The sequence below is a fragment of the Petaurus breviceps genome, unplaced genomic scaffold (genome assembly GCF_028583685.1).
Source record: "Petaurus breviceps papuanus isolate PSGF00001 unplaced genomic scaffold, PetGlider_PUasm1.0 47, whole genome shotgun sequence".
Classification (NCBI taxonomy): Eukaryota; Metazoa; Chordata; class Mammalia; order Diprotodontia; family Petauridae; genus Petaurus; species Petaurus breviceps.
Window position 1 is genome coordinate 11,632,833 of NW_027186349.1, and position 22,509 is coordinate 11,655,341.

The 22,509-nt window shown below is 38.9% G+C and overlaps 1 protein-coding gene across 1 annotated transcript in view; it reads left to right on the plus strand.

Annotated features, from left to right (window-relative positions):
- The window catches only part of ANKH (ANKH inorganic pyrophosphate transport regulator), a 168,468-nt gene extending 147,335 nt beyond the window's left edge, over positions 1-21,133 (plus strand). Inside the window, exons 10-13 of the mRNA XM_069101417.1 lie at positions 8,810-8,939; positions 11,120-11,243; positions 11,767-11,866; positions 14,085-21,133. Of these exons, the coding sequence (XP_068957518.1) occupies positions 8,810-8,939; positions 11,120-11,243; positions 11,767-11,866; positions 14,085-14,195 (465 nt within the window). The 3' untranslated portion in view covers positions 14,196-21,133. The remainder of the gene's footprint in view (positions 1-8,809; positions 8,940-11,119; positions 11,244-11,766; positions 11,867-14,084) is intronic.
- The last annotated feature ends 1,376 nt before the right edge of the window (positions 21,134-22,509 follow it).

The following is a 22,509-nucleotide window of genomic DNA, read 5'->3' on the forward strand; positions in this document are numbered from 1 at the left end:
ATGACTCCATCTTACTCAAAAGTTTGAGACACCATTCATCTCTCATAAAGCAACAATACTTCTGGCTAGACTCCCTCCATGTGAAAACATCATTGAGGAGAGAGGGATTGACTTATACACTTGTAGCATGCAGTTAGGCCTTCCTGTCACCCCAATCTAGGGTAACCTGCAAACGACTGTACACATGAAAGCCTTCATCAAGCATTAATCCTGGAGCATTCCCTCATTCACTCAGAAGTTGCTAGCTATAGAATAACAAAGGCATGTTAATGATTGTTCAACTTCCTCAGATTTCCCTAGAAGGCTAATATAGATGTCATGCCAATCAGGGTTGAGATTGTGCAAATCCCACATTTCATAGAATCAGTGTCACTAATTAAATCCATTCTCTGGGGCATTCTTCACCTGTATGGAATACATTAGAACATCACTAGTCTATGGAAACTATTTTGGATCCAGCCTAAAGCAATATTGGAGAGGTTTTAGTCCTTGCCAGAATGGAATCTGTCTGAGCAAGGACTGTGCAGGTGACATCTCAGCATTAGCCAAAGGGTATGGCCATTGACATGGCCACACACATATAGATGATAAAGTCCTCGTGCTAATTTGCTAGATTTGTGAAAACACTCTTCCTTTCATGTCAAAGATGTGGTCTGAGCACTTGTATCAAGCCTGAGTGTTAAATTTCCCTCATTTGTCACTTTTGAATACCAGTGTGACATACTTCCCGGATGCTGAAAAAAACATATGACAGAACACTCATCCATTTTTTGTGTAATTTGGATGAAATAGTATGGGTTTTTTTTTAATTATTCAGTGATGTGATTCTCTCTAACACACCTAAATCCTTTCAAAATAATATCATTACAATTTTTAAATCCTTAAAAGATTTTCCTTATTTTTAAGTAGTGAATCTTTTGCTGGTGGTGTCTGAGTAGGACAAAATAACCAGAAAAAGTATTGTACTTACTTAAGTATATTTGTTGTGCTCTTATTATGGCCCACTTTTTCTCTCCAAACCAGTTGAAAGTTCTTGAATTTTCTTGTTGTTTTTTTTTTCTTGCCAAAATATTTAAGAAGTTCACAAGTAGCAAAGCAGGTAGAGGACTTGGAAAAAGACAAAAAGTCCATTTGTTCATATTAGTCTGAGGGACCAGGAAACCTTTCAATAGAAATGGGAAACTTAAAAGTATTAGGTAAATGAGCCATTTACCCAAGATCCCAAAATAACACAGAGGAAAAAGTGGTAAGCTACTTTCTTAGTTAACTTTGCCTAATTGGAAACATCCTTGTGTGGCCTTCCTTCTCCCTGGAAGTTAGGTGGACATACTGCCAAGAGGGGAAGCCAGGAGGAAAGATACAAGTTAGCCAGGAACCATGGTTTCATTTCCTCCACCATTTTTGGATGATCACCAGGAAGGTCCCTTAAGTGTAATGTGGTTAAAGAGGAAGGTCCTTGTTATTGAGGAACCAGAGAATTTTAGAACGAGAACTCTGGGAGTGGGTGGAGTAACAATGGGCTGTGCCCATTTGGCCCAGGGCAGATAGTAAGGAGGAAGAAGGTATTAGGCCAAGGAGTATGCCAGCATGGGGCAAGGTGTGGGTACTGCCCAGCTGCCAGGTAGGTGCAGTGCCTGGCTAAATTGGGGAGAGGGAAACTTCTTTATTACATTCTGCTTTATACTTGTAACTATATTGTTAATGTGTAAACAAGCATTTTCCTATAATACTGTTTCTCACACAAGATATCCCTTGTAAAGGGTCCTGTAAATTTGCAGCATCAGACATCACAAATATAGATTTCCTTCAAAGCACTTTCACAAAGATACTTGTTTTCATAGACTTTTTTAATGAAATACCCAACATGCCTATGTAATTTGTCAGTCAACAGTCAGTAAACAGATTAAGTTTCTGCTATGCCCCAGGGTGCTGTGCTAAGTGCTAGAGGTAGCTAGTACTAGGAACCCTGTTTCTCCACTAAGAAGCCTGAAGAGATCATGACCTGGGAAAGTCTGACCATCCAAAGGCAACCTCTAGGAGTACACCATGGATCTCCTGGCTCCCAGATTAATAAGCAGAGAATCACTCTGACCTCTGACAAATGACCTTTAGTACCAGCCCCCGGAGGCCTGATAATTAGATAGGATAGTCTCTGCCCACCAAGTATTCCACTAATAACACGCTCAGTTTTGTGCTTTCCTACTCGGTCTCAGGTCTTATGACCTCAGTGACAGAGGGTATAAAAGAACTTGAGACGTATAAAGCATAATACATACATAAATATTATTATCACATCCATTGAATATCTATCAATGTAGTGCTTAGTTTTTGTTTCCCTGAAGGCTTCTGGATAAAAATATGATTTTGGAATTTATGTCCATTTAGCATAACTCTAAAGGAAAAAAAAAGCTAGTAAAAACTCCAAACTTTCCTCATTCAATTTATCAACAAGCATTTTAATGTTGAGCTGAGAAATCCTTTTAAAATGCAGTGGGGATTTAAACAAGAACAAGTCCCTTCCCACCCACCCCTCAACCCTATATTTTATTAGTAATACCTTTCATTTGAATCACAGTCAACACTTTACAGAGTAACCACCTAAAGTATAAGGCATGGGTATTATTAACCCCATCTTACAACCTTAAAGTTTAGGTTCAAAAGGGTAGAGTGACTTGCCCAGGATCACACACTTAGTGGCAGTGTAAGTGGCTGCTGCTTTCTAGAGTTCTCCCAGATCTAATGTGTTCTCAGAGTTCTTTGCAGGCTGAGGTACCATCAAAGCAATACAAATCAATATAGCTGCAGTACCTTGTAAAGCCAAGCACGAGCAGCTTTCCAGAGGACTGCTGCTTTGAATAGCTCTAAGGTTCTGATCACATAGTATAGTGAACTCTCTATTTACTCAGCAGTAAACTAAACATTCACAGAAACCAAAGTACAGCATTCACAATGATATAACAACAACTTAATACTAAAGTGGCCACATAGTTTTCACCAATGCGGTAGCATAGTTTTAAACAAAAGATGTTATTCAGTAAGTCCTTAACTCAGTCATCCTTAAGGAGCAATCCTCCTTAAGTGACCCAAAGTACAAAGGTCAAAGTTCTCCACCCCAGGTCACATTGACTCTTTTTTTTTTTTTTGCCTTTTGGAAGGCAGTTGGGGTTAACTAACTTGCCCAGGGTTACACAGCTAGTTTTTTTGTGTGGGTGTTAAGTGTCTGAGACCGGAACCAAACTCGGGTTCTCCTCACCCCGGGGCTGGTGCTTTACTCACTGTGCCACCTAGCCATCCCTGGTCACATTGTTTTAATCTCTCAGTCAAAAAGTCATCTTTCTATTTGATTGGAGATTAGTTTCCAATCATCCTTAACTCAATCATACTTAAGAGGTACAAGGTACAGAGTATAAAGTTCTCCCACCCCTAGATCACAGTAAATCATGATCTCAGTCAGCACTAAATACACAAGGAGAGGTCTTTTCTTCTTGACTCGGGGCTGGCTCTAAGATTCCATGCTTCCTCTTCCACTTCCCAGCTTTTGCCTGAATTTACCCAACTGTCACCTGGATTCAAAGGTAGACAGCTCTCAACTCTTTGTCCAGTTCCATATTGAAATTCACAGTGTCCAGTCCACCTCAAATCTTTCACAGTTTCTGCTTCTAGGAAGACAAAGCTTTACAGAGCCAAAACAATATTCATGCACATTGCCAGCACCATCATCAATTCACTATCTGCCTGTGAAACCACTACAGACCCATAAACAAGGTCTGCATACTCAACACAAACCCACCAGCAAGGTCTGAGAACTCAACACACATCATCAGTATAGTCCCAGGACCTCCAAAACCCTCTTCCAGGACTTCTGTAAACAGACAACAAGAAAATCCTCTTTCAGGGCTTCCAGGTCCCAGGGCTTCTGTACAGAGCAGACAGAAGAGAGTGCCGCCACCACAAGTGTTCCCTTCTCCATTCTGCTCTCTTCCAGCATGTGCTCAGCTTTTTATCTGGTCATTAGCTCCTCCTCGTTCTGCCTAACTCTTATGTCCTTCCTGTTCCTGTCTTTGGCAAGTCCCTCCCACTGTGGGTTTCACAAGTTCTGTTTCTTAACAAAGAGTTGACATAATCATGGGCAAGGCTCAAAAGAAACTTGAACTAAAACAAGGTGCTAAATAATTAAATAGCTGAAACAAGGTGCTGAGTACTTCTTTGTTTGCCATTACATACGTGCAGACCTCTTGGCAATAAAGAATTTTGATTTCATACATTCTAGCACAGAATCACTTGCCCCTTTCCTGCCACTGACTATGGGAAAGTATAGTGAGGATGGTAGCACTATGGATAGTATTCCATTTGCAAGGTCTGCCAGGTTCACCACTGTTCATTCATTCATCCAATTATTCAGTGTCTTCACTAGGTGCCAGGTGCTGGTCATACAATGACAAAGAGGACAGTCCTTCCCAAGAAACTTTCATTCTATTCTGTTTATTATTGCTCATACCACTATAGTTCTGGAGCAGAGAGGGAACTCAGCAGTCATCTACCCCAAACCCTTGCTTTGCAGATGAGGAAAGGGAGGTCCAGATATGAAGTGACTTTGTCACACAGGTAGTCAGGTAGTAAGTGTCAGGTGTGGGATTTGGACCCAATCTTCTGTTGCCAAATCAATTGCTTATTCCATTGTGCCACCCTCTCTGTCTGACACAAAATGATTGGTAGAAAGGGGATAATTGTGGAATCTACGAGAAAACATTTAAGAAGACCTTCCCAGCGATGGAGGGGCGGAGTCAAGATGGTGGAGTAGAAACAGGACCTTCACACAGCTCCGGCTCTCACCACCTCCAATCCATGTAAAAGGGGACTCTTAACAAATTTTGGAGCTACAAAACCCACAAAATGACACAGAGAGGCTAACGTCCTGCTGAGGACAGCCTAGCAGGCTGGCAGGAATTGGCCAGCACAAGTCTCTGGGAGCCGAGCCCAGCTCCATGCCAAGGTTTTAGCCACTGGGCGGGCCTGACCAGCCACCAGCTAGAGGGACTCCAGATCACCAGCAGCTGTGGCAACCTAGAATTATCAACACATAGATACAAAGGACAAAGTGAGAGGTCAGTGCACTGTGGACTTTTGGACCCAGTAGTTGGGAGTGCATCAGCTTTTGCCCCCAGGGCGAGAAGCCACTGAGGGCTGTGGCACAGCCCCCACCATGTGGCAGCTTCAGCTTCTAGCCTGCAGAGTGTAAGGGGACCAAGCAACCAGTCTGAGGGGTAATTGCTCTTGCTTTAACCTGCTTGGATCTGGATTGCAGTCTAGGGTGGGGTTCCTGAGGTGTGTGAGCAGCTTGCCAGAGCATGTGGAGGCTTCAGAAAGGGTACCCAACTAATACCTCCAGCAGCTGAGAAAGCCCCAGCATTTGGAATGAAGCTCCCCTATCTGGTAGCAGAGTCCTACTGTGGCAAAAAGCCCAAAAGTCAAGTAATTGAGTGGCAACATGAGCAGGCAAAGGAAGCAAACAAACAGAAGAATCCAACATTAGACTCCTATTTTGGGGACAAAAAGGAGCAAAGCATGGAACAGGAGGAAGACAGTGAAGTCAGAACTCCTGCACCAAAAGCTTCAAAGGAAAATATGAGCTGGTTACAGGTCATAGAAGACCTTAAGAAGCAGATGAGAGAAGTGGAGGGAAAATTGGGAAGAGAAATGAGAACGATGCAAGAAAATTACGAAATGAGAGTCGTCAGCCTGACTGAGGAAAATAACACCTTAAAAAACAGACTAACTCAAATGGCAAAAGAGGCTCAAAAAGGCAATGAGGAGAAGAATACCTTAAAAAGACAAATTTCCCAGATGGAAAAAGAATCTCAAAAGCTCACTGAGGAGAATCATTGCTTCAGAATTAGATTGGAGCAAATGGAAGCTAATGACTTTATGAGAAATCAAGCTGATGTTAAACAGATCCAAACAAATGAAAGAATAGAAGCCAATGTGAAACTTCTCATTGGAAAAACCACTGACCTGGAAAATAGATCCAGGAGAGTTAATTTAAAAAATATTGGACTCCCTGAAAGCCATGATCAAAGAAAAAACCTAGAAATCATCCTCCAAGAAATTGTCAAAGAAAACTGCCCTGATGTTTTAGAACCAAAGGGCAAAATAGAGGTTGAAAGAATCCACTGATCACCTCCTGAAAAAGATCCCAAAAAGAAAACTCCTAGGAATATTATAGCCAGGTTCCAAAGTTCCCAGATCAAGGAGAAAATATTACAAGCAGCCAGGAAGAAACAATTTGAATATTGTGGAAACACAATCAGGATAACTCAGGATCTGGCAGCTTCTACACTGAGGGATTGAAGGGCCTGGATTATGATATTCCAGAGAGCAAAGGAGCTGGGATTAAAACCAAGAATCACCTACCCAGCAAAACGGAGTATCATGTTTCAGAGGAAAATATGGTCATTAGAGGACTTTCAAGCATTCTTGATGAAAAAACCAGAGTTGAATAGAAAATTTGACATTCAGATTCAAGAAGCAAGAGAAGCATGAGAAGGTAAACAGGGAAAAGAAATCATAAGGAACTTATCAAAGTTGAACTATTAACATTCCTACATGGAAAAATAATTATAACTGGTGAAACTTTTCTCAGTATGAAAATAGTTGAAGGGAATAGAAATATATACATATGTCTATATTGGAGGGTATATGGGCATATGAATACATATGTGAATGTGTGCATTTATGTATGCAGGTATACATAGATAAGAGGGCACAGGACCAATTTAATAGGAAGGGATGATATTTAAAAGGTGAAATAAAGAGGTGAGAGAAGAATATAATGAGAAGAGATGGGGAGAGACAGAATGGAGTAAACTATCTCATATAGAAGAGACAAGGGGAAATGGTTACAATGGAGGGGAAGAACAGGAAGGCAAAAGGGAATGGGTCAACCTTATTCTCATTGAATTTGGCTCGGGGAGGGAATGAAATACACACTAAATAGAGTATCTCACCCAACAGGAGAATAGGGGGAAGGGGATGAGAAGAGGGATGATGGAAGGGAGGGCAGGCTGGGGGGGGGAGGGAAGTTGGAAGCACCCACTTTTGAAAAGGGACAGGATCAAAGTAGGGAATAGAACAAGTGGGAGGTGGGATAGGAGGGAGGGAAATATAGTCAGTCTTTTACAATGTATCTACTATGTTAAGGTTTTGCATTAGCTACACATGTATAACCTATACTGAACTGCTTATCTTCCCAGTAAGGGTGGGTGACAAGGGAGGAAGGGAATGAATTTGTAATTCAAGGTTTTAAAAGCAAAGGTTTAAAATATATATATATATACTATTATTAATACTATTTTACATGTAATTGGGAAAGAAGACATACAGGCACTGGGGCATAGAGATCCACCATGCCGTACTGGAATAGTCAAAGGGAGTATGGGAGAAGATATGGGAGAGAGCAGATTGGAGGAGGGGATATCCTGTGGGACTGCTGTTTTGGGGCAGTGGGCAGGGGAAAAATGGGGAGAAAATTTAACTCAAAATCTGGCAGAAATGAATGATGTAAATCAGAAGTTAATAAAGCATTTGAAACATGAAAAAAAAAAAGAATACCTTCCCAGGCCAGATACATTGATGAGATACATGAAATCCTCTCTAGTGTCAATTCTCAGGGTGTCCTGACGAGGGTTTAAAATATGCATCTCCTCCTTATCTTTACCCACTTCTTCCTTTTTCTCATTATTTTATTGATATTCTTTTTCTTTGTATCACTCTCTCTTCCAAATGACCCCTTTCCTCCCCTGGCAGTTTCCCAGGTAAAACAAATCAGCATAATGACTGTGTCTGTCAGTGTCCCTTGTCAATGTTAGCTCTGCAGATAGGCAGGAGGAATCAATTTTCCACCATTAAGTCCTCTGACATCATGATTGGCCACTGGATTTGGAGTTCTGGAGTCTGTCTGTGTGTTTTCCTTTACACTACTGAGATCATCACATACATTGTTCTGGTTCTGTTTACGTTGTTCAGCTTTAGTTCATACGAATGAGCCTTTTCAGATTTCTCTCCCCTTTTTTTTTTTTATTTTGCCTTTTGGAGGGCAATTGGGGTTAAGTAACTTGCCCAATGTTACACGGCTAGTTGTTTTGTGTGTGTGTGTGTGTGTGTGTGTGTGTGTTAAGTGTCTGAGGCCAGAACCGAACGAGGGTCCTCCTGACTCTGGAGCCAGCACTTTATTCACTTCCCCACCTAGCCACCCCTCTCCCTTCTTCATATGTATTTTTTTCTTATGGTACAATAATATTTCATTGTACTTATAGATCACAATTTGTTCAGCTACATCCCAGTTAATGGATATCTACTTTTCAGGGTTGTTATGAGGATTAACTGAGATAATATTTGTAAAGTGTTAAGTAGATGTTTATTAATAAATATTCATTTTGCTGATCCCTTTTTTCCATTTCTTTGCTACTACCAAAAGAAAAAAATGCAGTTATACATATTTTGGTATATGGGACTTTTCCTTCTATGTATGACCTCCTTTGATATATTCCTAGTCCTGGAACTGCTGTGTCAAAGGATGTATGCAGTTTAGGCAGGGAGGGGTCAGTGTAATTTCAAATTGTTTCCCAGAACAATTGAACCAGTTCCTAACTCTGCCAAGCTATGGTATCCAGCATTTACCGTTTTCATCCTTGCCACCTCTGCCAATTTGGTAGTAAAATATAACCTCATATATTTCAATTTACATTTCTTTTCAATGATGATTTGGAGCCTGCTTTTATATGATTGTTTAATAGTTTTCATTTGCTTCTAGCTCTGTTTTGTGATGTTTTGGACCCCCAACGTTTCAGAGAAGATTTTGATTGACATCATTGGAGTGGACTTTGCCTTTGCAGAACTCTGTGTTATTCCTTTGCGCATTTTCTCCTTCTTCCCAGTTCCAGGTAAAACTTCCTGATTCCTTTTCCCTTTGGTATTCTTACTTTGGGAGTAAATAGTTTATCAAAACTACATTTTTACAGGTAGACTTGATAGAGAGGGGGGAGAAGATATAAAAAAGCAGGAAACAGCTACTAATAATAGCACTTTTAAGTACTCTGCATGTATTATATCATTTGAGATAAACACAGGTGGAGGTTTGTTTAAAAGACAACAGAGGCAATGATGGCGGTCAAGAAGGATGATCATCTTTACTGGCAGGACTAGGGAAGAAATTTGAGGATGTAACCTGGAATACTAGGAAGGAAAATAATGATAACTTAAAACAGTTATAAAATTAGGGCACTGAGATGCCAAGAAGATAGCAAAGAAGCTATGGGTTGAGAAGTGTTCAAGAGTGATTAGAAAAATACAGGACATGTTTTGTCATTATTTTCCCTTAAGAACAGGGCAAAGCAATTGAGATAGAATTTCCAAGTCATGGCCACTTTCAGACTCAATGACATCTCAGACTTTAGCAACAAAGCCTCTACACATGCAGCTGCTTTAATTTTCTTGGACATCAGCAGAAACTGTCCAATGAGCAGATAAATGCAAATTAATGGAAGAACCAAACCCTTCTTGATCAGGGTCCAGTGAACAGAATATTCAATTATGAAGTAGCCAGGAGTAGGGACTGGCTCTATTGGCATGAAATAAAATTTTCCTGGCCTTGTTTGCTCAAATAGGTTTGTAAAGAAGGCCCAGTGTTTAGACTAAGATCACCGTAGTCACTGGTCCTAGCTGTAATAAGGCATCTGTGTGTCTGCAATTTAGAAGTGTACTTCTTATCTAAAAACAAGAATTGTATTTTCCTGGGCCTTTGTTTTCTCTTCTCTAAAATGAAGGGAGTTGAACTAGATGATTTTTAAGGTTCCTTGTAGCTGTAAAATTTTATGTTTCCTTCTTCATGTTGTGGCTAATCAAGCTAACAGGTGGTTTGTCACTTCCTTAACTAGACAAAACTATTTTGTACTGAAAAAGTAAAATGAACTACAAAAGTAAACTGGCCTCTCCAGTAGGAAGTTAATACTCATAGATCCACAGGAATACAGCTGATAAATTTTCTCTCTCCACAAAACTGTCCTGGAAATTAGATTTCCTCCCCCAACAGTGAGTACTTTTTCTCCAGTGTTTGTTTGCCCCATGCTGGCTCAGCAGAGGCTCAGGCCTATTGTCGGTTTAACCATAGCTGGCTGCTACTTTTCAAAAGATGCAAGCATGCTGTCCTCTTTAAGTCGGGTGGTTCCAGGTGGAACAAACAAAGATTCTGGGCTTTCCTTATTAAGAAAAATTAACTTGACCTTTCGTAAGCAAGAGTCCCTTGTGCAACACTCAGCATGTATTTTTTTGAATACCAACTCATACCTAGGCAGTCTTTGAAAGATCTAAAAGAAGCATGACAAGTGATCCTTCACCCTACTGGAGCTTAGGGTCTAACTATAATTAGGGCAATAAGATCAGCGCACAGGAAATACACCCTACAAAGAAGCACGTTATTTAGGACCAAAACAAGTTCTGCAGACAATGCATGTTACAGAATTTAAGAGAAAGGGGATATTGACATGGAAGGAAATGGTCCAAGGGAGCTTCAGGCCGAGGAAGGACACAACTTGTGTGTCATGGGGATGGGGATAGGACTGGACAGACTAACAGAAAGGAAGATGAAGGACATTGGAACAGAGTGAAGACAAAATGAGGGAGTGCTTGGTTTGGGGAAATAAAGTCTGCCAGTTTTGTAGGACAGTAAGGAGAACTGCAAATGGAACACAAAGATTGGATAAGTAGGCTATGCAATAGAGAGGACAGGGTACTATGCAAAGTATTTTGTTAAGTCTTTGTTTTGTTATTGCTATTTTATTGCAAGGAACTTAGGTCCCTATTAAAATTCCTTTAAGTGAACCTAAACAAGGAAATTGAGTAGCAGTGAAACCAAGCAAAAGAGAATATTTAATATATACAGGGTGCTACCAACCAGGACCTGCCTCAGCCTAGAAGCCTTCATAAATAATCTATTAGGGAAGAAAGTAACCTCCAAACAAACTCATCTGTGTATGGAGGACCTGGAAAGCCCCTGGCAGAAGTGGGGGCAAAGGAATTCTGAGAAAGGCAATCACTGATGTCATTGTCTGTTCTCTCTGAGCAGTCACGGTCAGAGCGCACTTGACCGGTTGGCTGATGACGCTGAAGAAGACATTTGTATTGGCCCCCAGCTCCGTGCTGCGCATCATTGTCCTCATCACGAGTCTTGTCGTACTGCCTTATATGGGGTAAGTAGCCTTTCCACCTTCTGTTCCAGACGCCATCAGGGACATTGTCCTGATTTCCTTCAAAAGTGTGACAACTACAGCTTAAGATCTATGTTTTCACATACAAGTCTCCAGTGTATCTGGATTTAGAATTAGAACCAGTTTGTTGTTCTCTGCCTTTAAACCAGCAAAACTCTGATTAAAGGAGGTTTATGGTAATTTCTGATCAGGGGGGATAACAATCACTAATCACCAGGCAGCAGATGATTTGCACAGCTCTATTCCTCAGTAGTGAATAACCTGAAAGGTAGGGAATGCAAAGTCCCATCACAAGTTACTAGTTTTAGAATATAAACTCTAAGACTAAAATGTAAAATTAACGACGTGTAAACTGTCATTAAAAAAGACTTCTCATTTTTTACTTGAACCTTAGATGTTTTAGAATATTTGCTGTAGCATTTTTCCTTTGTGCTGACTGTATTTTTTATTTGTGCCATGATTTGGGGTTATATTTTTTAAGGATACATTTTTCTCTTATTCCCAGGGTTCATGGAGCTACCCTAGGAGTAGGGTCACTCCTAGCTGGTTTTGTGGGAGAATCTACCATGGTTGCAATAGCAGCTTGCTATGTCTATAGAAAACAGGTAAGATGTTGATTAGTCTCAACAGGTAGTTGTTCCATAAATAATCAATCAACCAACAAGCATTTATTGAGAACTTAGTGGGCCCTGAGATAGGTGCTGGGGATACAAAGGCAACAGGAAAACCAGGTAAATGCCATAGCAGATGTTAAATTAGGACTATTTGGTATGTTCCCAAGAGCTTTCCAAGCCCACCTCACACTCATCCTTATGGAATCAGTATCATTAGAAAATCTTTGGGGAGAATTATTATTGCTGTTTAAAATCATACCTTTCACCCTCTCTACCTTCCAGCCAAAATGACTTACTTGTTTCTCATATATGAATTATCCTGTCATATCTCTGCCTCCCTTGTGCCTGGAATGTTCTCCTTCCTCCCCTCTGCCTCTTGGAACCCCCAGCTCCCTTCAAGGCTCAGCTCAGGTACTTACTGTCTTCCTCAAGAGGCCTTTCCTGTTCCCCATCTTGGTAGTAGTGTTAGTGGCGGTGACCCATCATTTTCAAAGAAGACCAATGACATCACAGGTGATGTCTCAGCTTGCCCATAAATTGGATTGAATTGGATAAATTGGATGCACAGTGCACAGAGTCATCAGCCTCACTCTCTCTTACAGTGATCAAAGTCTAGTGGCAGGACAAAGGTCAGGATGACTGGTGATGGCCCACAGTGCAGTGGGTGACCTTGGCATCTCCAGTGCCTGACCAGGTTCTGAGCACTCCAGTGTCTGCTTCAGCTGCCTTCATGGCCATTGGAACACATTGTTCTCATTTGCCCATTCCACCATTGTTAGTAGAGAGACAGAAAGGAAACCAGAATTTATGAAGTGTCTGCTGCGTGGCATACACTGTGTTGAGTGCTTTACCTGATCATTGATCCTCACAGCAGCCCTGGGACATAGGTGCTATTATTATCCCCATTATACAGTTGAGGAAATTGAGCGAAATAGAGGTTACGTGACTTGCCCAAGATCACACAGCTCATAAGTGGCTGAGTACACATTTGAACTCAGGTCTTCCTGACTCTGGGCCCACTCCAACCAATGTGCCACCTAGTACCCCCACCCCAATTTTTTTTTTAATTTTGGCCTTGTATTTACCTATCTATAAACGTGCATCCCACAAGTTAAATACATACTCCTAGAGAGCTTATATGTGTATCCTCAGTGCCCAGCACAATTCCTGGCACAGAGTGCATGCTTAATAAATGCTTATGTAGCGATTGCTCGATTCATCGATCTTATTGATTGATAATCATCAATCAATTCCGTACCACAAAATCAAATTCCCTTACCACATTTGGGAAGAATTTCCAGAGCCATAATGTCATTGATGTGTGGGTCTTAGTAACCGAAAAATGGTTCTCTACCTAAAACAAAACAAATAGGACCAGAAATTTTGGAAGCAACATATTATAACTGTTAACTTCTTGGTTCTCATAGTGGAGAACAGACGTTCTAAAAGGATTTCTACAGTCCTGCTACTTTTGCCACAGTAGATGGAAATCACAGGATCCAAATAACAGACTAAATTCCCTGAGGACAGTGTTGACTTTTCATTTTGTCTTTGTACCCCTAGCACGTCTAATAGTGCTTTGCCCCCAAGACATGGTTAATAAAAGCTTATTGGATTAGATTGAGGAAATCCTGAAGAAATGATTATTTTTATACCTTCAGGGATTCTTCCATTCACTTCTTGAGCTAGAGAACTTTGCCTTTAAAGAATTTTAGAGTGCAGTGTGTGTGTGTGTGTGTGTGTGTGTGTGTGTGTAATAATATGCTTGCCATCCTTCAAAGTGAAACACAATGATCACTTTCTGAATTTTTCCCAATAACTGCCTGTTTCCTGAACCTCCTGTCCCACTTGTCTTTATATAGTTTTTGTCCCTTGATGCCCTGCAACAGGTTGGACTCTAATTACTTGATGATTATATATTTAACCTCTCTAACAAAACTGTAATATTCTTAAGAAGAGGAGCCGTGTCTACCTTATAGCTCTCATTGCACCTAGCACATTGTTAAGTGGGTACAGTCAGTAACTATTTTATGTATTAACTGAATTTTTGGCCAAAATTATGCCCTCCATATCCAGATACAAGTAGATAATCACCTAAGATTTTTATGTAGCATATTCTGTCTTATTAAATGGTCATTGTTCCAGGGTTGTTTGTTGACCTTTTGATTCTGTCTGTAGCCTTGTATTTATGAATTCTTCTCTGATCTAGAAAAAGAAGACTGAAAACGAGTCAGCCACAGAAGGTGAAGACTCCGCCATGACTGACATGCCTCCAACAGAGGAAATTACAGACATCGTAGAAATGAGAGAAGAGAATTAATAAAGATATGAGATGATGTGACTGATCACCACACCACAGAGACAGTTGGAATAATACTTCAGCATCTTTTCTTCTTTAGTCTTGGGGTTTTTTTTTCATTTGTGTGTATTTTTTTTTAATGAAAGAGGCCTTGATTTAAAAGGTTTCAGATAAATTCTCTAGCATACTGGGTATGCTCACATTGATGTGGGACCTAAAGAGAGGTCTTTTCTTTTTCTTTTTTTTTAATGGAATTAGTTTTTCTGCACCATAAAAAAACTGAGACATGGCTGCGTCATGGTAGAAGTTGTCTCGATTGTTGAAGCCTTCACTTCCATTGGACAATCTGCATTTGTCAACCAAAGTACTGCTGTGTGTCTCTGTGCCATTGGCTATGTGGCCACTCGTGCCCTTTGGGCACAAACTTGACTCCAGTTTTTTTTTTTCTTCCTCTTTTTTTAGGATCACAAGGTTGAAAATATACTATCTAAAAGCTGAATTTTCTTTTACTTGCTTGACAATAACTTGACTGTACAAACAGATATAACCCTTGTGGCCTAATATATTCCTCTTGCCCATGGAGTTATAAACTGTCTACTATTAAAATACAGAGGGTTAAGAGGCTAAATTCAGGAAGAGTCAAAGTCTATTCAAAGGAAGAGAATTGTGAATGGGCTTCATTGAAATACGGAAATAATTTTTTATGGTCTGAGACATCAGGGGGTAGCAAAAGTGGATCATAATTCAGCAATTGTATTTCATTTTACATAGGGGGTTTGTCTCTTTAATAATCCTAGTATATATGTCAGTGGTTTTTAGTCATCTCCTATCACCAAACTTCACGTCTTTTGCATGCCGTTACCTGCTTTTCATTCTTCTATCCTGAAGGTGGCACTGCAGCTAGTTGAACAGAGCATTCTAACTGGTTTTGGTTTGGGTTTCTTCAAGAGAACTGAAAGCTTTATCTACGTCATAATCCAGCAATCTTGTGCTAGATTGGTTTATTGATAACTTTTTAGGCATAGTTTATTGTATCATTCTGCCATCCTTATAACTTTGTGGTACATATCACTCATGGAACACACTAGGATATAGCCCTTTCATGCCATACAAAAAAAGAAGACACTTTATAAAATTACTAAAAATCACTATGTGATCTTCCCTGAAATTAGGCATTTGGAATCAATTTAGTAAAGTATATTTTTCTAAGTTTAAAAATTTTTTTTTCTTTCTGAATTTTGGACATACTTAGTTTACTAAATTCTTGGCTTAGTCAAAACACTTGAAAACTGACAAAACCTAAATAAAATATTATTTTAAATATATATATATATACTGTATAGGTTATGTAATTTATTTTAAGCTACAGTACATTTCCTATTTTTGCATTTTCAACAAGATGGTCTTTAATACAATATGTTGGTTGCCTGTGTGCAAATATAATTAGTTAAAACATATTCTATCAGTGAACATCGTGTCTTAGTTGCAGTAGTTGTACTTGGTTCATTACTTGTACAAATGCAATAAGATTAAATTTCAGGAGACATATTTTTCAGTATGGGTGAATGGGGTCTAATCGGTCAGCCTAAGCAGAAAACATTGGGAACAAAATGGTAATACTAGATGGGCAAGGAATAAAAAGCCCTCTGGATTTTTTATTTTGTTTTCGATGTTATACTCAGATTATTCCTCATAATAAATTAACTAAGCTAAATAAAGTCAACCTTGTACAGGAACAGTGTTGACATTTAAATTTCTGATACACAATATCCCTTGGGCATGCCTACATTGTATAGAGGCCTATGCACTTCCTAGAGGCCTGACCTGTTGTCATTTTTTTCTTCTTCCACATAGTGAGATGTACAGCTTTATGACAACAGTAGGGGTGAAATTAAGAAGTGGAGGACGGGAGAGGGAGGTGAGTGGGGACAGAAATCTTATATTTTTGTTTTAGGTACATGGCTAGAAGTTTGAATGGCAATGTGTTTTATTATTTGTGAATGTTTGATGCTTGTGGATTTGGAGCTAGACCTTTTTTTTTTTTAATTAAAAAAGTAAATTTGTCCCAGAAAATCAGGTACTTAAAAGTTTCATTATGTTGAGTTGTGCAAAGTTGTTGAGTTATTAAAGTTGAACTTCAGCAAGCCCCCTTCAAATGTACCATTCTTGTTGAAGTAACAATGGATACAAAAGAGCAGCAATGTTAGCAAATCCAGACTGGGAGAAATGGTTCCAGTGCTTTCTCGGAATGCCACAAACCCTTCCCCAGGGATGCATCTTGAAGAAGACCTCCTGTACTGCAGTCAAAGGAATGGATTTAACAGAGACCTGAGTTCAAAGTTGAAGTCTATAACAGATCTCCTCTATTGTGAACAAAGGCTTCACAGAAAGAAAAAAAGAATATGAAAAGTGAGGGATAGGGATCAAGCAGGACTAGGGATAGGCAAAGTAGACAGCAACTGGGCACACTGTTCAATTTTTTTTTTTTATAAAATGCCCATTTTGTGTCCAAATCTTTGTCGCTGTGAAATACAGGTATTTATCTTGTGATAAATCAAGCCACGTGTCCCTTCCCCCACCCAAAAAATGTTCTTAAGCCTCTGGTGGAGATGTAGCCCATGTAATTTTTCAGTTCTTGTTTAGGACAACAATGCCTTGTCTCGTTTCTAGGTGCGACATATTTGTATAGTCTTCCTCCCAAATTGTTGAAAGAGTTGACACCACTCCTTTGATTCTGCTTACCACAGAAATGTTGTCACTTGAGTGTATTTAACATGGAAGTCAAATAGATGAGAGATAGATTGAGTAGATCATCTCCCTGCAAAATAAAAGCAAGAAACATGAAGACGATAGAGTTGGCCAACTCTCTCCCTCCTGACATTTGTTGTTGGCTCTCACTTAAACACTGAAAACAGAAACCTGAAGGACATTTTCATTTGAAAACTTAAATATAGCATCTCTGACAGATTATTATCCTGAGGTGGAGAATTTTCCTATTTCACATTTCTTTTCTGACTACTGGAGAAGGAAGTTATTTTCAATTCAGTTGCCTTCAGTACTTTTTTATTAAGCTGATACAAGGAAATAATCCTGCTTGAAGGAGGAACTTGTGTTTCCTGGCACGCAAATCTTGCTATAAAAAGGCAATGGACCTCTATTAAGATGTGGATATGCCAGCCAAATATCTCAGGGACTGTTGAGAAATTTATTAGCAGGAAAACAGTGACTTCTTACCAGTTTATAAACTTGGGGATGCAAAGTTACTTCTTGACTTTGCTATGGGTCATTTACCCAACACTCCTCCTCTTTGTTTTCTGGGCTTGAATCTGAGATAATAGAATGTACAGACATAATAAAATGGGATAAATTAGTTCATTTTTTCAAAATTTAATCCAACACCTTACTATTATGCTATGCATTGAAATGTTATTGTAGGTCAATAGTTTTCTATGAGAAGTAACTGGGCACCACAGCTAGAGGGCCAGCATTGGGGACAGGAGAACCTGCCTCTGATACATGCTGGCTGAGTGTCCAGGGACAAGTCACTTAACAGAGCCCACACACAAGTCAAAGACAAAGTTACAAATGAGTTGCTGATCTGCATTAGGGGAGAGTTTTCAAACTCGGAGGTCCCCAAACAGATCTGGACCAAAAAAAATTCTCATTTGTATAGAAAGCATATCATTCATTTACATTATCACACCAGATCTTCAAAAGGGATTTGTTGAAGTGGTTAATTTAGGCATCATCCTCGTTTGATGAGGAAGCTGAATTTTAGCAGAGTTAAGTGGCTTGTCTGAAGTCTTACAATAAGTTAGAAATAAAGATAGGACCTAGACCTTGTAGGTAGTATTCTTTTCACTCAATAGCTGAGCACCATTGAGGTTTCAGCTATAAACTCTTCTGCATTTAAAACAGGAGCTGTGACTTTGCACTGGCCCTCTGACTGACACTTTGGCTTCCTCAGTAGTTTGCCTATAAACAGCAATGAGAGAGGTAATATCAGTTCACACTTAATGTACAGAAAGATTGCCATTAAATTCCTAAAATATTGGGGAAGGAAATCGCTTGTTATATGATTACTTTTCCAAATGTTTTTGCTTTTTGTTTCTTCTTTTCTCTAAACTGAAGACTCCTCTCAGTTTCTAATTTAGTAGGCTTTTCTGCTGAGGAGAAGGTGGAATTTGCATGTCCATTGATTGTCTGAAAATATGTTCATCTTAAAAATCTAGTTCTTTGGATCAGTCTCTTTTTTTCTTTCTTACCATTAAACTAAAGTAGTGGGGTGAGAATATATTAAAAAAAAAAACTGAAAGGGCAAACTATATTTATATAATTGTAATTAAAGAATATTCATTTTAGAAGTATTTGTATTATATTTTAAAACCTTTCCATTTTAAAGAATGTTAAGCCAATACCTGGGTTAAACTTTTTTGATTAATATTAAAGCTAGCCATGGGATCTGGACTCTTCACCTGGGGGTGAGCTAGTCTGAGCTCAGAGTGGGATGCAGCTTATCATAGGATCATAGATTTCTATAAGCCAAAAGAAGAAATGGGTCTTGCCATGACTTGTGGTTTCAAAGGCTAGCATGTGTGTATGTGTCTCTTGTCTGTGTGTATGTGTCTGTGTGTTTATTCACAATAGTATACCTTTCTTGAGGAGTGTAATCATGGCTTTAAAAGACATAGAAACTCATAGGTATGGTAATACCTGCAATGCACTTTCAGCTAGCTTCCTAAAAACTGAAAATAATGACTACGTTCAGAAGTCAGTAACTTTCACCATTGCCCTCTTTCACACATACACAAACACACACATGCAGCAATCACATTAGAAGCATTTGGCCGTAGACCCTCCCTATTAAAGGCACGCTTCTTGTAAATGTGTTAAGAAGGTTTTTTCTGTGTGTGGTTATTTTGAATCTCTATTTCTGTAATTAGAAGCAGCAAAAAATGTCACGTGACAGATCAGATGATCTAATAATTTAAAAACCAGGATGTATAGTAAATCTGGAGAAAATAGTTCTTTAAAAATATGGTCATTCCTTGTTCCCTGACTTTTTCTTCCAAACGGGAAACAAAACAAAGGTTTAAAAATTATTAGAAACATCCAAAATGTGAGATGTTCATTATATGTTTGTAATACTAGCTCGTAAAATAGCAAGAGCATAAAAAAAAAAATCAGAGTTAATTAAGAGGGAATTATATGACCTTATTTTTCAAGTTAGGTTCACTTTTCTTCTCTTAGGGAAGACCAGGCAAGGTTGGGCCTGTTCTGCTGCTATATTCTTTCTCTAAGAACTTCTCTAACCAAAGGAAGAACTGCTATATCAGTTTAATAAAACAAATATATAAACCTCTCTTTCCTAAGCCCCAGTGGTTCTGGGGGAACTATAGCCAGTAACTTCAATAATAATTTTCTTTTTATATTTTTTTCTGCCTCATTTACAATCAACCAGGCTCTACAAAAGACTACATATATGCATTTTTCTTTCTTTCTTTTTTAAGCAATTGGGGTTAAGTAACTTGCTCAAGGTTACACAGCCAGTTATTTTGTGTGGGTGTTAAATATCTGAGGCCGGAACCAATCCCTGGTCTCCCGACTTCGGGGCCGGCGCTCTTACTGTGCCACCTGGCTGCCCCTATGCATTTTTCTAAAATGCTTTCAATATTAAGTAGAGTCAACAAGTTTTTTCAGATATGATACCTGGTTTAAGCTTAAGGTGATGTAGTTAAAAGTGCACTTTGCTAAAATGAGATGACCTCAGCCAGTGGCAGTATGTGTATTTCAAGGAAAACTAGAAACAGTCTCCTATTTGAATAAGAAGTAATTTTTTTTTCCTCAAGAGAACCAGCTGAAAGTGAATCCATTGTTTACCCTTGCACTTCTTGGAACATTATTTGGAAAGAAGAATTTTTTTTCTTACAAAAATTTTGGAGATAGAGGGATAGAGGCTCCCTAACTTCAGTCCTGGGAGCTGGTCATGGTGCCTTGGGGAACAGAAAATGGAAACCATTTCTATGGGAAGGCCAACTCCTGGAGCCTAAGAGTTCATGTAGAGGATAGGAAAATTTGTTATGAAAGCAATGGTGGAGCCTGAGTAGTGTACAGATACCAGTAACTGCACATCCTTTAAAGGAAGTCATGTGACCTTCAAAAGGCACTTACATAAAGGAGACAAACTCTACTGGTGTGTGTGTATGTATATGACATATATATATACACATACATATATATTGTTGTGGGGCTCTATGCGAATGTTATTGGGTTTTCATAACCATCTTCTAATGTAAATGAGACTAATGTCTAGAAGTAGTAAGAAGAAAGAGTTGGATATAAAAAAGTTAGAGTGGAATAAATCCATGAAGATAGGAGGTTGTGTACTGGGTGTCAGTTTCTTCCAAATGATGAAATAATTATTTTTAAGAAAAATTTCCAAAGACTCAAGGGCCCATAGTTAGAGGGTTTGAGTCCCCACAGGAGTGGAGTATGGCACAAAGATACTAAAATTGGAGAGTGAGGGGGAGGAAGAGTATGGGAACTGGGAATTTTACCTCGTTCATCATTTTATATCTGACATCACAAGAGGTTCAGTTGTGCTTGTGTTTAAAAAAAATTCTTAAGGTACATTGGGCGTTACTGTGTATGTGTACTTTAGCTGTCAGTTTATATACTTGTTTCACATCAAAACTGGGTTTAATATAAACCATTGAAATCACTCACATTAAAATATTTGTGCAGCCTTTGATTTTAAAAAATGACTGCAGAGGTCAGTATAAAGTATGTATTGCATTAATGAGTGCTGTTTATGTATTTAATATAGAGAGATGTAAGTTTTTGCATTGTTAAGAAATTTATGCTTTTTTCCCCTCTTTTTTGGATTTGTGCTCAGATATTGTCAAGTAGCTTTCATAATCTAATTTACTTTAAGTAAAGCTCAACAAGTTTGCATATGATTGAAATTGTTTTCAGTTTCTTCATTCTGATATTCTGTCCACTTGTCTACTGCCTTATTAATAGCAATTACTAGGAGCTTGGTTATACAAAGTTAAGCATAACCACAGTTTCTCCTCCAACTCAAAAGAGTACAGTAAAATCCCATTTCTTTCCATTGGTAACCTCCTTCCAAAGTTTAAAAATATACTTATCCCTGAAAAGTTCTTTGTCTAGCATAATTTTTTATTCAATTCAAGTTAATTTCATCTAGGCCTGTCTCCCATGGAAATTACTTATTTCCTATATTTTTAATAATCTACATGAACTCTGGGGACACAAACAGAATTAAAATCTCCCAACACAGCAGCTCCTTAGTGGAGGATCTATGGGAAAACATGGATAAGAGAGTCAAGTAAAATGGGGATCAGAATATACAATCTGGGTCAGCAGAGGAAGTGCCCACACAGATGAAACTAGAAGTTCAGAGAAGATCATCCATTTAACTCAGATTTTTACATGACTTATAATTTTATAATATTTTAGTCTATTGCCCGTTTTTGTAAGTCCTGTGAGCATTTCCTTCAGTTGTTAATTTTTTTTTTAATCCTGAGATTCGCCAGATTATCAAAAGGGACGACACAAAAAAGGTTAAGAACCGTTGCCTCTAAGATTAGAGCTGTCAAACAATGAACTGACATGGGCAGTCTGGCAAGTGTCTCCATCACTGGAAATCTTGCATGTTGTAGCACCTTGTAAAATGTAAGATCCTTGAGGTCAGGGACTATTTTCCATTGTTGCCCTTTTTTATTCCCTAGACTGGTGCCTTGTACTAAGCAGGTGCTTAAAGTTTATTGGATTGGCTAGCCTGGATATAATTAGTTAGAACAATATTCCTATCACAAAAGTAGGGAAAGGAGAAATAATTTCTCCCATTAAATGGGGTGGAGGGGTGCATGAGGATTCAATAACTTCTGTAAAGTAGATGCTACCATGAACACCTTTTAAAAAATACGAGCTCCTGAGTGAGCAGGAAACCAAACAAAATCACTTTTTAAAAGTAGTGCAAAAATATATTGTTCTCTAAGAATCTTCTTAGATTGTTCTCTTAGAATCTAAGGGTTTTGACTTCAAAATACATGGAGATGAAACTCAAACAATTTAGTTCAAGATTTTTATTGTTCAGTCATGCCCAACTCTTTGTGACCCCATTTGTGATTTTCTTGGCAAAGATGATGGAGTGTTTTGCCATTTGCCTCTCTACCTCATTTTACAGATGAGGAAACTGAGGCAAAAGTGTTAAGTGGTTTGCAAAGGATCACACAGCTAGTAAGTGTCTGAGGCCAAATTTGAACTCAGGAAGGTGAGTCTTCCTGATTTCAGGTCTGGCATTCTATCC